At 53.1% G+C, this 14,107-nt stretch overlaps 1 protein-coding gene across 5 annotated transcripts in view; it reads right to left on the reverse strand.

Annotated features, from left to right (window-relative positions):
* Positions 1-14,107, reverse strand: part of ACOX3 (acyl-CoA oxidase 3, pristanoyl) — a 76,193-nt gene that overhangs the window by 49,976 nt on the left and 12,110 nt on the right. For all 5 annotated transcript variants that reach the window (XM_050792113.1, XM_050792112.1, XM_050792110.1 and 2 more), the window contains exons 2-7: positions 9,885-10,042; positions 9,272-9,505; positions 8,332-8,406; positions 7,769-7,858; positions 4,481-4,624; positions 1,317-1,405 (exon numbers count right to left, since the gene is read on the reverse strand). In XM_050792113.1, coding sequence (XP_050648070.1) covers positions 1,317-1,405; positions 4,481-4,624; positions 7,769-7,858; positions 8,332-8,406; positions 9,272-9,505; positions 9,885-10,028 — 776 coding nt within the window. In that variant the 5' untranslated portion in view covers positions 10,029-10,042. The remainder of the gene's footprint in view (positions 1-1,316; positions 1,406-4,480; positions 4,625-7,768; positions 7,859-8,331; positions 8,407-9,271; positions 9,506-9,884; positions 10,043-14,107) is intronic.

Here is a 14,107-nt window from a genome sequence, read left to right on the forward strand (position 1 = left end):
AGACAGGCAGAAGGCGGTTTCTCCACAGCTGGGCAGTTGCCCACTGGCCCATCTTCTCCCTCTGGAGACATCCTGGTCACAACCACCAGTTATTTCCAGCAGCTCCTCAAGGCAGCCTCCTCTCCCCTCCACCAGCCTTGCTATGAAGCCGCATATCTAGAAACGCTCTTGAGACGTCTTGCAGGCCATCAGGCTCAGGCATGGTCACACCTTGTCCCACTCCCCCGAAGCTATAAATCATCTCGTGGGCACAGAGGGGTCTGCACCCTGCTGGGTCAGGCTCTCAGGGAGATGGCGTGTGGAGTCCAGCATTCCCAGTGAGGGAGGCACCAACCGGGCCAGTGGCCAGGAAGTTCAAGCCCGGCCTGCTCAGGCAGGACCTGGCAGGGCCCTGGCACAGGGACCTCTGTTGTCACCTACTTTACGGATGAGGAAATACCAAGAAAGCTGGTCAAGGTGACACAAAGGGCTGGCTGCACACCTATCTCAATCCAAAGGTCATGATGCTAATGACCCGGAGCCCCAAAATCCAATCCCTCAAAGACCCTCAAGGCCCTTGAGGCCTGGCCTCCCTACCCTGCCCCCATCCCAGCACCCGCCTGGGCCTGACACTTCCCACTGCTCCCTCCACCTGAAACGCTGCACATTCCAGAATCACTGGCCGCTTCTCCCCGGCCACCCAGGCCTCCATGTGGCCATCAAGCATTCATTAGTCTTTCCAGGCCCCTCCCCAAGCCAGGGTGTGCACGCCCATCCCACCCTTCAGCCAGGCCTTGGCCACACCAACCCGGTGTCACATCTGTGCTGCTAAATGGATATCTGTGGGCTGATGAAACAAATAAACTGGCGGAATTCTCTTTCTAACCACTGTGACACTGAGATTACCCGGAAAGGAGCAAGCCCACTCCGGAGGCAGAAACTGCAGATATGGGTCCCTTGAGATCAGCATGGATGTGTGTGGAGGCCGAGCCGGGGGAGGCTCAGGATGCCGGCGAGGACCTCACACAGAGGAGGCAGCCCCCCAGGCAGGGGCCCCACCAGCTGCGCGCAGACGCCTGCGTCTGATCTGAAAGAGGGGAGCCGCCTGCCAAGGTGAAGCTGGTTTGCTGAGGTCTCTGATCAAGCTGGCCTCCCAAAGTGGAGTTCAAGCAGGACATGGCCAGTGCACGCACAGGGGCTAGGCGTAGGTCCCCACAGCGTTTCAGTCTAAGAGGGCAGGGCACGGCACTCATGGGGCCGGTGAGATCTCAGACATGAGCGACACGCAACCTGGGCTTCTGCAGGAAGCTCAGGGCTCAACAGCCTCCATCACTCACCCGTTATCCAGACCGTTCTGCCCGAGTTTCTTCCCCATGTCGCCGACCATCACTCCGGGCATGGGAAGAAGGGTCTTCGGGTCCCGGATCTATACAAAGCCACAGAAAGCAGCAAACAGCAACTGTTACAATCACACAAAAATCAAAACAAGTGTGTTCAGAAACCCACAGGGTGGGCCACGGGCTCAACGCTGGGCGGCTGTGGGTTAAACCATCCTCCAGAAATGATACATCCAAGTCCTAACCCAGGACCTGGGAATGGGAGCTTATTTGGAAATAGTGTCCGGCAGATATAATGAATTTAAGAGCTTCAAGATGAGGTCAACCTGAATCACCCAGGTGGGCCCTAAATCCCACGGCAAGTGTCCTGTGAGAGTCAGAAGAGGAGTGGGCGTGGGGAAGAGGGGGCCACGTGGAGACGGAGGCAGAGTGCAGCGCTGGGGCCACAGGCCTGGGGCCACCAGGAGCTGGAAGAGATAGGAAGGATCCTGCCCTGGAGCCTTCAGAGGGAATGCCACCCTAAAGATTCCTCCATTTCAGACCGCTGGCCTCCAGAGTTGGGAGAGTATATTATGCTGTTCCGAGTACCCTGGTTTGTGATGCTTTGCTGTGGCAGCAGCGAGAGACTAACACGGGGGCCGGTGCTGCCGGGAGGACATCGGGAATTTCATACTCATGTTTTAGACTCAGGACTTCCCGCTAGATCTTAGTAAAGTGATAAAATGGCTGCGCAAATAGGTGCAGTGGGAGAAACGGCTATGATTATTCTGGTCAATCACCATGCCCCAAGATACAGGGCCAGCCAGCTGATGGCTGCACACTGTGGGAACCCAAGGGAAAGGACGTGGAGCTTCATCCTTGGGCACTGTTGCCACAGGGATTCCCAACCATGGGACGCGCCACCTTCCCCTTCCCCACCAGGGGACACGGGTGGTGTCTGGAGAGATTCTGGTTGTCTTCACTGGAGGGAGCTATGACACAGAGTGGGCAGAAGCCGGAGGTTCTCAGCCCAGCCCAGGCACACAGGGCGCCCCAGTGAGCGCTACCCAGCCCAAACTGTCACCAGTGCCAAAGTGGAAAAGCTGCTTTAGAGAAACATGGAAGTGGTGCTGCTGGGAATGTAGCTATGTGCATGACCTGCTAGCTGGCTTCTGTTTATGTCTGTGAATTCACCATCTAACTTCACTGAACTCTAAAATAAAGAAACACTCCAAAAGGGCTAAAACCAAATGTAAACATCCTCTCCTTTTCTAAAAGTTTTCAGCAAGACCCAATAAAGATTTAGACACCGTCTCTCTCTCTCTCTCTCACACACACACACACACACACACACAAAGAAGAAAAAACCTGCAAAAGATGCCCGCCCCTCCACCCATCAGCTCAGGTCTGGGACACGGAGCACAATCCTGTCCAAATGACCCCAAGACCACCGTTTCCATCCCTCCTTATCAGGCAGGAGGCCGTGGCTCTGGGAGGGGACTCAGGTGTCCTGAGCACTTGGTGCAGTGGCGCTCCGACGGCGAAAGGAGCGACACAATCCTGAGGAGTGTTTTTAGCACAACATGAATGAGTCTAAAACACTGCGGTTCTATGGCCCAAAAATCAGACACGCCGAAAGCTGCCGAATTCTAGTCCAGGCAACTCCATTCCAGGTAGAAATCTATAATCACAGAAACAAGGTAAACGGGCCTCAGGTAACTATGATGCTGTCATAAAGACATATTTGGCCTTGTCCCTGCTTCCCAGCACACAACTCCTAAAACCCTTGACTCTCTGCAGTGGTGAGAGTCTTGTGCGTGCTCATGAGATGGCTGCAGACCCCTAGGTAGCTTCAGGATGAAGACCAAGGTGCAATTAGGGGGTTGGTCAGAGGCACAGGCCACAACCTGGACTTGCCATCGGCATCCAAAGGGTTGGGGAGCTTCTGTGGGACTGAGCCCTCACTGTGGGGGTCTGAGGCTCACCCCAGGTGAACAGCATCAGTATGGAGTTAAATTAGAGGACGCCTAGCTGCTTTCTGCTGCAGAGCTGCGTGCTGGTGGGGAGAAACCCACACACATATAATGTCAGAGCGTTGTGTTGGCTGCATGACAGTAGGAAAACCATTTCGGTTTTGTCCTGTATCCTTAAAATGAAAAAAATCTCTCTGGTCTGCATTAGCTCAAACATCAGGTCAACTGAAAATTAACATGAGCAACAAAAGAAAAAAAGAAACATAAAACTGGACTTCATCGAAATTGAAAAGCTTTGTGCATCAAATCAACTGGATGGTCTCAGCCGGAAGCCTTGGCCAGGCCCTCTCAGCTGTGTCACTGGGGGATATTGGGCTGGTTGGTTCTTTCTAAGGCAAGGGCAGGGCTGTCTGCACCATGGGCGGAGCTGCAGGATACACTGTGGGTGGGGCTGCCTGTGCACTGTGGGAGGGGCTGTGGGATATACCATAGGCGGGGCTGTCTGCACTGTGGGCAGGGCTGTCTGCACCGTGGGTGGAGCTGTCTGTGCACTGCGGGTGGGGCGGTAGGATACACTTTGAGCAGGTCTGTCTGTGCACTGTGGGCGGGGCTATCTGTACTGTGGGTGGGGCTGTCTGTGCACTGTGGGCAGGACTGTCTGTGCACCGTGGGCAGGGCTATCTGCACTGTGGGTGGGGCTATCTGTACTGTGGGAGGGGCTGTGGGATATACCATAGGCGGGGCTGTCTGCACTGTGGGCAGGACTGTCTGTGCACTGTGGGCGGGGCTATCTGTACTGTGGGTGGGGCTGTGTGTGCACTGTGGGCAGGTCTGTCTGTGCACCGTGGGCAGGGCTATCTGTACTGTGGGTGGGGCTGTCTGTGCACTGTGGGCAGGGCTGTCTGCACTGTGGGCAGGGCTGTCTCTGCACTGCAGGTGGGGCTGTAGGACACTGTGGGCGGGGCTGTGGGATACACTGTGAGCCGGGCTGTCTGTGCACTGTGGGCAGGGCTATCTGCACTGTGGGCGGGGCTGCCTGCACTGTGGGCGGGGCTATGGGATGTATTGTGGGGTGCTCAGCAGCGTCCCTGGTCCACTCACCAGATGCCAGAAGCATCCCCCACCCTAGTTATGACAAAAATAACTCCGGACATTCCCAATGCCTCCTGGGGGTAAACACTGCCCCCACTGAGGGTCACCCCAGTGTCCTACCTGCACGATAAAGGGATGCAGCCCATGGCACTGGTCCCCCGGCACGTGCAGCTTAGCAAACACCACTGCGTGAGTGGCTGTCTTGCCCATGTTGCCAACCCAAAATTTGGCAGCTTCGAAATCAGGGGAATGTATGATGAATTCCTGCACAAGGGAAAAAGGTTGGTTATAATTAGCAAGTGAAGCACATGCAGAATTGGTGTTTTCCTTTTAGACAGGCTCCATTTTCTACGTTCAAAATCTCTGAGGCAAGAGTCGAAACGGATCGCACATTTCAGCTCTTGTATGGCACGGGCAGGCCTCTTTTTTAAACAGAGCCTATTCCTGGGCCTTATGACTTAACCTTCAGATGCAAAATGCTCCACAGGCAGGCAAATGCTTCTGGCGAGCTTTCATTATCGTGCACAGTCCTCCGTCCCTGACCACACCCCTCAGGTGGAAACCCCGCCCTGCAGTCCACTCAGTCCTTTAGGACATCTAATTCACAACACCCTGCTGCCCTCTGGCTGTCTCTCCCATCCACAGCTCCATGATTGACAGTTATATCCCAAACGCCCCGAGCACAAGGCAGCCGCTCAGCGCATCAGAAGGAAGGAAGGAATGAACGCATGCGTGAACTAGTAGAAGGGCTGTGGCATCACAGCGTTCGGGGTTTGGCTAGAAGGGGTGTGGACGGACCCCCCAGGAACACTGAGGGTGCTGCATGGGTCGGGAGCGAAGAGCACGTGGGAACAGGCAGGAGCTGGACTGCTGGGGCTGGGCCTGCCCCAGGGGTGCCTGCTGGGAGCCCCGTGAGTAAGGCTGGGAGGGAGGATGTGGACCAGCAGCACTGTGTAACGTGGCTGGGATCTGCAAGGGAACAAAGATGAGTGCCTTCAGGCAGACAGCCTACAGGTGGCCCACAGAGCCGCCCTGGGCCGCCTTGGGAGACACGGATCCTCCACACGGGGCTTGCCAGTCACTGCGAGGGGCTGTCAGCGGTAAGTTTTGGTTCTGGTTCCAGCCCCTGCAGGGTGGGAGGTGCCCAGGAGGGCTTCCTCCTGTCCAGCCAGTGGGACTCTGTAAACCGAGAGTAGTGAACAATCATCCTACAGGTTCTGAAGTTTCACTGAGAAGTAGGAGGTGGGGTGGCTGCCAGCCATGCCTTCTGTTCTCTTCTCTCAGGGGAACACCAGCTCTTTGCCTGCCAGAGTGAGGAGGGCTCCCAGTCTCAGCCAGGCTCTCCCCATTCACTCTTCAGCACATGGCAGTTCTGATACCTCCACCTGTCACTCATTCTCCGCAGTGCAGGTGTGCACTGCAACACCAGCCCAAGCCGGCTCTTCGGGGTCTGCCCTCCTCCACACAGATCTTTCCCACCGTCTCAGCTGTCTGGCTGCCTCCTGTGCCCCGGCATACCAGCTTTGCTCTCCGGAAGGCCTCCATGGCACCTGGCACACCTCACTTCTCCCTGCTGGTGTCTGTGTCTCCCCCCCGGCCCACAGCTTCAGGATAGCAGAGACCTGTCTGCTGTGCTCACCGCTTCCTGCCCAGTCTCAGAAAGCTGTGCCTCCCACACAGCAGGTACCCAGCAATGCCTGTTGTCCAAATAAATGCTCAGCCAGCAGCCCAGCCTGGATCCCAAGCACCCCAACTCTATGGATCTGAGGCCACACTCTGACCTCCGCTTAGGGATCAAATGCCAAGAAGGAGGTGGAAATGGGAACTGGTCCTCTGATACCCTACCCCAAGGCTACCTGGGTGCTGTCGTCAATCTGACTGTCAGAAAGGGCCCTACCTCCTGGCACTGCAGGCCACAGGCAAAGAGGGCAGCAGGAGGAGAAGCAGCCATGGGGCGAGAAAGACCTGCATTCAGATAAAGATATCTTGTGGCTTAAAAGAAAGTTCCCAAGAGAGCCTCATGCCCTACTTTACTCCCAGTCCCACTCTGAGCAGGAGCCTTGGTCCCACTCCCAAGGCCCCACAGCAGGGGCACCCTGTGAGAGGACCACCTCTTATCCCTGCTGGGCCGGGGGTCCACTTGGGTTCATTACTGGGCTCTTCCATGCAGTACCCCGGGCAGAGTCCACACAGCCCATGCTGTGGAATGAATGGATGGATGGAAGAATGAATGGATGGATGAGAGAATGAATGGATGGATGGAAGAATGAATGGATGGATGAAAGAATGAATGGACGGATGGAAGAATGAATGGATGAATGAGAGAATGAATGGATGGATGGAAGAATGAATGGATGGATGAAAGAATGAATGGACGGATGGAAGAATGAATGGATGGATGAGAGAATGGATGGAAGAATGAATGGATGGAAGAAAGAATGGATGGATGAAAGAATGATGGATGGATGACCATTGAGCATATCTGCAGGTGCAGAGCTTCACTTCCTGCCACACAACAGTCCTCCCTGACCACTGCCAACAGGAGAGGGTGGAAGGCGGGTGAGGAAAGACTGGCAGGGAGACCTGGGCCTCAGGGACAAGCGGAGGCCAAGGAGAGTGATGTGGCGGCAGGGAGGCAGGGCCAGGGGAACAGAGCGGGGTGGATGGGGACCCTCCCCATCCTCCATCCCAGGCTTGCGCCCCTCCACAACACTGACAGCCCCAGGGCATCCATTTGTAGCCCATCTCCCTCCACCCCTGCAACCCTCCTCAGCACTGACAGCCCCAGAGCATCCATCTGTGGCCCATCTCCCTCCACTCCTGCGCCCCTCCTCAGCACTGACAGCCCCAGGGCAACCATCTGTGGCCCGTCTCCCTCTACCACACCGGAAGCTCCCAGGCAGTGGACTCGATGCAGGTACCAGAGAGGTCAAGAGGATGGCAAGGGCCCGAGGAATCAGACTGCGGTGGCAGAAATGGACAAGGCAGGCTGTTCGCAGAGGGAGAGCCACAAAGGGCAGAGGGCAGGGAGCATGTTGTATCCACGGGGCCCAGCGTAGAAACCACGGGCCATGTGAACAGTTTATGAATCCACTATAATAGGCAGCCAGGTAAACAAGGCAATAAATTTTACAGAATGAGGGCTTCTTCGCTGCACTCAAATTACACACAAAACCAAACCACGATCAACTCCCCATAAAGCTCGTGGTGGGCACAGGCTTTGTCTTCCAACGCCTGGTCTCCCGAGCCCCACTTTTCAGTGTGATGAATCTCAGTGTGTATTTCTACATACATGTATGTGGACAGGCCTCTTGCTTTAATTTTTTTTCTTATTCCTGGCAACCACATTCGCACTCGTGACATCTCATACGCTCCAAACCCAGGGAGCCGGCGGAAGGTAACACCTACCTTAGTGGCAGGATCGTAGTGGGCAGTCGTACGAATGGCCTTGGTATTACTGCCGTGGCTTAGCTCAGTCAGAGCAAAACATCCAAAAATCTAAAAGTCAAAGCACAAAACGATGGAAAGCAAGAAAAGTTCTTTGTGCACATGCCCAGAAGGCATGTGCTGCCAACTTTCCTTTAAAGATGAAACCACATATCAAAGCCCCAAATTTCCATCTACCCAACTAGTGACTTGACTGAGTCGTGCTGCCACGCTTGGCTGGCAACCACAGCAGCCTAAACCAAGCTGACCGCAGCTGCTCCAACTCAGCAAGGTGGCAGGAACTGCTTGTCAGGAGAAGACAGTGGAAGGCCTCAGCGACAATTCACCTGGTGCTGAGGAAGTCAATGTGCCTGTGTTTGCTAAAGAACAGTGCTAGCTAATTGGTGAGAAGCCTGAGAACACTAGGAAACAAGAAGGGCATGAGCCCCCTAGGCACCCACTACTACAATCATCCCTTTTCACAAATCTCTACGGAGATCAAGCAAGAGAACTAGGCTCACAATTCCCCGGGAGCCAGAACTTACCTCCATACTGAAGATCTTTTGAATATAGGTGAGATGTCTTTCAGAACCAGAACTGTAAACTGCTGATCCAAAAACCTGAAAGTATAACATTGTCCTATCAACAAGGGCAGGTAAGAAGAGTACGGCTCTTCCGGAACATCACAGCAGACGACGGCACGCTAACACCACGCCCACCCTGGTTCCCCGCCACAATGCACTTTCCCTGAGGTGGAGAACGAAGCAACGAGAGGTTAGCCAGCAGCCCGGATGCCCCAGGCCAGGGTCTCCCCACACACAGCGGCCCGGGTCCCTGAGTTCATGTGAGTGGTAAGACCTGTGTCCCTGTGCCGAGCAGCTTGTGTAAGGCACACAGAATCACTTGGGACTTAAGATGCCTGCAAGGAGTCCTGGGGGTCTGAGGACAGCAGGGAGACAGAACAGGAGGCTGTGTGGAGCGCAGAGGCCACAGGCCCGTCAAACATTGCAGGCAAGGCTACGGGCAAAGCCATTTTGCCCAAGCTCAGCTCTGCTGGTATGTTACAAAGGAAGGAAAACACAGGTTTCTTACTTTGGCCTACTTTTTTTTTTTTTTTTTTTTTTATCATTTGTCTCTTTTTTTTGTATGAGGCAAACAAACAACAAAAAAAAAAACAAAAAAAAAAAAAGTCCCACCAGCTCCTCTTCTGATGGGACTTGAAGCTTCACCACATTGTATTTTATTCAAGGACTTATGTGTGTAAATTTGCAAATACATGATGGTGGATGGGCTTGAAAATAAAAGAATGAAAAGGGGGACTGAAATTTTTAAAAAAACATTAAAAAAGATAATTTAAAAAATTTGCAAATATAGCTGGAAACACTGGAGCTTCTCTGCCTCCCGGTTGGCCCTGGGACAGGCATCCCTCAAGGCTCAGCACAGCAGGTGAAAGCCGTGTCCTTCTCCCCTAGGCCGCACGCTCACCAAGGTATGGAGGAGGTACTTGGCAGCCAGAGAAGAGTCATACATCCCCAGGCACTGAATCAAGGCGGGGACCTTCAGAGGGCTCTTGAACATGTCTTCGACACTGAGGAAGTCATACTCGAAGATCCGCTTGCATCGAAGGAAGTTCAGCTCACGATACTTGTCCAAGGACAGATCGGCTCCAGGGGAACGGGCGAAAAGAGGGTCGTTCTCGAGAGCTGAGAAGATGGTTTTCTGGAAATGCAGGAGATGGGGAAGGTTTATTTGGAGTAAAAGATGAACTCTCCATGTGTCCTTATATAGTTTACCTCCAGGTCACAGGCTTCATGGGATGCCGTCTGACTTAAGAGACACCCAGACAGAGATACAACTATCATTCCCAACAGACTAGAGGGCTGCAGGCTTAAGAAACATCAACAATCCATGTTCATTTCCAGACTCCTCATCGGTTCCCTGAGGCCTATCCTGGGGTGCAGAAAGGAGAGCGGCTGCGCTGCCTGGGATGAGCCTCACCCAGCAGAGGGGGAGCTGTAAGAGCCAGAAATTCCATTGTGCTAATGAATTAAGACCCCACCGGGAAAAAAGACAAGCTGCACGCAACCGCACACCTCACCTTAAAGCGGAGCATGTCCTCCCCTTCCGTGAACAGCGCCAGCTCCTTCCAGCTGAAGGATGCTCTTGCCCGGTAGGCGTCCAGGGGTCCCCTGGGGAATTCTGGGAGCAGAGCTGCGTCACCTCCTTCTACAGTGGGTGCCATCGTCTGACGAGAGCCTGCACAAAACATGCAGCCTGAATCCATGCGCTCCCATCTGTGGGTTCAAATCACCCCCACCAACAGGAGAGCCGGCAACACCTTACAAGTTGGAGAAAAGTAAACTCGAAATCCAAAAGGACAGCAAAAGAGAATCACCCTGTGAATGGCTAGCATCATTTTCCCAAAAGAAAAGGCAAGAAGAATTCCCTCATCCACTCCTGAACACAGATGCCAAGGACACAGAAGACAGCCAGGCACAGCTGGGGGATCACCAGGCACACAGCGCAGAGGGTTCGTCGGAGGCCTTGCTTTCTGTTGCACGGCCTTGCCTGAGAGCACTGTGCCCTCTCGGGAGCACGCTGGACATCCAGACCCATCCCCAAGGCTCACTAAACCCAGGGTCAGGAAGCATTCCCTCTGGAATCCAGCCAGTGCCAGCTAGTCCACTCTGGCCACACACGATGGTGCCTCACATCCCCACCCACTGCCGCCGGCCCACCTGGACACAGGACCTCTGGCACAGGCTTCTGCCCTGATTTCCCCTTGACATATAGACACCTGGCTTCCCGCTAACACAGCAGGCCTCTCAAACTCAGCTCTCTTGACCAAATAACCGTTCTGGAATTTTCTGGATAGACTGGGTCCTTTTCCAAGTGGCTTGGCTGATGAAGGTATTGAAGGGAATGGCTAGTGAACCCAGGTCTGGCTGAGTCCTGGGCGTGGGCCCCCCACCTTCACTCTTTAAGGCCTAGAGGAAAGAGGAACTTTTGAGTCCTTTGAGCTGAAACAGCCTGCGGTGCTGGAGCCTGAGGCTGGCTTGCTCTTCTGTCCTATCCTTCCTTAGAATTGGAGGAAAGTACTGGGCACCGGCCGGCCGGTTAAAAACGATTAGCGTGGCCGCCGGACTTAAGACTCAGGTGTGAGGCTTTCTGGGAAAAGGGTTTCTAACAACCCCCAACCCTTCTGGGTTGAGCATTGGTCTGCTGGAACCAGCTTCCACTTCCACAATTTTCTTGGGGAAGCCATGGGCTGACTAGAGGCTGTCACCCCAAACTCCCGGCATTGGCAGGTCCAGATCATGGCACAGCCAGAAGTCTCTACTCAACAGTGGCCCATGCGCGCGCCCTATCTCTCCTCTGACCCATACCTCCTGTGTCCCAACCACGACTTTCTTGAAAGTGTAGCCCCCAAAATTCTCCTTACCTCTGAATCTACTTCCTCTGATCTCTCCTAGGTACTAATGCTTCAGACTTTCACTTCCTCTCCCAAGTATTAAAGCAAGTTGTATCTCCAAAGGGATCTAAGGAAGCTCTACGCTGTGTCCTTAGGCACCTAGGGTATGAACCCAGACAGTCTTGTCCCTGGCGTCCCTCCCAATTTAGGTATACAGCTCTCGACGTGGGCAGTTATGTGGGACCTACCACTGTTGCCAGGGCCCCAAGTTTGTAAATGGCTAGGAGGATTGCTCTCCCGTTGTGTAAGATGCTCTCCTCCCCCAGTTTCTACCCAGCTTACCTCCCCCACTGCAATACAATCTCTAAGCCTTAGCTCCTTGGCCAGGGCCTTAGAACTGATGACCCAGTACTTTAACAACTGGAACTATGTCTACAACAACACAACAGATCAGGATGAAAGCGAATTGAGTAAATTAAAGGGAGGCACGGGGAGGGGGGAGGGATAGCATTAGGAGATATACCTAATGTAAATGACGAGTTAATGGGTGCAGCACACCAACATGGCACATGTATACCTATGTAACAAACCTGCACGTTGTGCACACGTACCCTAGAACTTAAATTTAAAAAAAAATAAAATAAAAGGGAGGCACATGTTCCTATAGTGGCAAATGGGGCAACGAGCGAATGTACTTCCGCTGTGTTCCCAAAATCCATCTACCAAGAGAGAAAAAGAGAGGGAGAGAGAAGAGAGAGAAAGAGACAGAGGGGGAAAAGAGAAGGGCAGAAAGTCAGAGAGAGAAAGAGAGAGACGAAAAGTAAAAGAGAGAAAGGAAGAGAGAGATATACAAGTAGTTAAGAAAAAAACAGTGCACCCCATTCCTTTAAAAGCCAGGGTAAATTAAAAACCTATAATTGATAATTGAAGGTCTTCTCCGTGACCCTGTAACACTCCAATACCACCTTGTTGTCAGTTAAACAGTGTAATGCAGACATCAGGAAAAAAACTTCAAAACTCCATCTTAGGCCAGAGTAAAACTTACAAACCCTATTGAACTTGGCAACCTCAGTTTTTTTTTAAATAGAGATCACGAGGAGCAGGCAAACCCTATTGAACTTGGCAACCTCGGTTTTTTTTTTTTACAAGAGATCAGGAGGAGCAGGCGGAACTGGACAAATGGGCCCTCAGGCTAGCGGACGTTTGCCCCCATTTGCTACTATAGGAATATGCACCTCGCTTTAATTTACTCAACTGCTTTCATCCTGATCTATTGTGTTGTCGTAGACATAGTTCCTGTTGTTAAAGTACTGGGTCATCAGTTGAGGCCCTGACCAAGGAACCAAGGCTTGGAGATTGTATCGCAGTGGGGGAGGTAAGCTGGGTAGAAATTAGGGGAGGAGACTTTGGAGGCTCTGGAAAGGGGAAAGGCTGGGCAAATTGAATGCCTAATAGGGCTTGCTTGCAGTGCGGTCTACAAGGACACTTTAAGAAAGACTGTCTGAATAGAAATAAGCCGCCCCCTCATCCATGCCCCTTATGTCAAGGAAATCACTGGAAGACCCATTGCCCCAGGGGACGAAGGTCCTCTCAGTCAGAAGCCACTAACCAGATGATCCAGCAGCAGGACTGAGGGTACCCGGGGCAATCGCTAGCCCATGCCATCACCCTCACAGAGCGCCAGGTATACTTCACCATTCAGGGCCATGCCACTGTACTACCAGCTCCCCTTACCAAGAGTTTCTATGGAGAATGTGGCTTCCCAGAAATACTGATGCCCCATCATACAGGAGTTTTTCTAAAGGAAACCCCACTTTCACCGCCCACACCTATATGCCCCTGCACTTCAGGCCATACATTTCAATCCCTGTATCTTTAACCTCCTTGTTAAATTTGTCTCTTTCAGAAATCAAAGCTGTAAAACTACAAATGGTTCTTCAAATGGAGCCCCAAATGCAGTCCATGCCTAAGATCTACAACGGACCCACGGACCGGCCTGCTAGCCCACGCTCCGATGTTGATGACATCGAAGGCACCCCTCCTGAGGATATCTCAACGGCACAACCCCTACTACGCCTCTATTCAACAGGAAGCAGTTAGAGTGGTCGTCACCCAACCTCCCTAACAGCACTTGGGTTTTCCTGTTGAGAGGGGCACTAAGAGACAAGACTAGCTGATTTCCTAGGCCAACTAAGAATTCCTAAGCCTAGCTGGGGAAGGTGACCACACTCACCTTTAAACATGGGGCTTGTAACTCAGCTCACACCCAATCAATCAGGTAGTAAAGAGAGCTCACTAAAATACCAGTGACGCTAACAACAGGAGGTAAAGAAATAATCTGATCATCTATCATCTGAGAGCACAGGGGGAGGGACAACGATCAGGATATAAACCCAGGCATTCAGGACGAATCAGGCAACCCCCTTTGGGTCCTCTCCCATTGTACAGGGAGCTCTGTTTTCACTCTATTAAATCTTGCAACTGCACAGTCTTCTGGTCCGTGTTTGTTCGGGCTTGAACTGAGCTTTCGCTTGCCACCCACCACTGCTGATGGCGGCTGTTGCAGACCCGCCGCTGACTTCCACCCCTCGGGATCCAGCAGGGTGTCCGCTGCGCTCTGATCCAGCGAGGCACCCATTACCGCTCCCAGGCTAGAGGCTCGCCACTGTTCCTGCGTGACTAAGTGCCTGGGTTCCTCCTAATCGAGCTGAACACTAGTCACTGGGTTCCATGGTTCTCTTCCGTGACGCACAGCTTCTCATAAAGTTGTAACACTCACTGCATGGCCCAAGGTTCCATTGCTTGGAATCCCTGAGGCCAAGAGCCCCAAGTCAGAGAGCAAGAGGCTTGCCGCCACCTTGGGAGCCGCCCGCCACCACCTTGGGAGCTCTGGGAGCAAAGACCCACCA

This window comes from Macaca thibetana, chromosome 5 (assembly GCF_024542745.1).
Source record: "Macaca thibetana thibetana isolate TM-01 chromosome 5, ASM2454274v1, whole genome shotgun sequence".
NCBI classification, from domain to species: Eukaryota; Metazoa; Chordata; class Mammalia; order Primates; family Cercopithecidae; genus Macaca; species Macaca thibetana.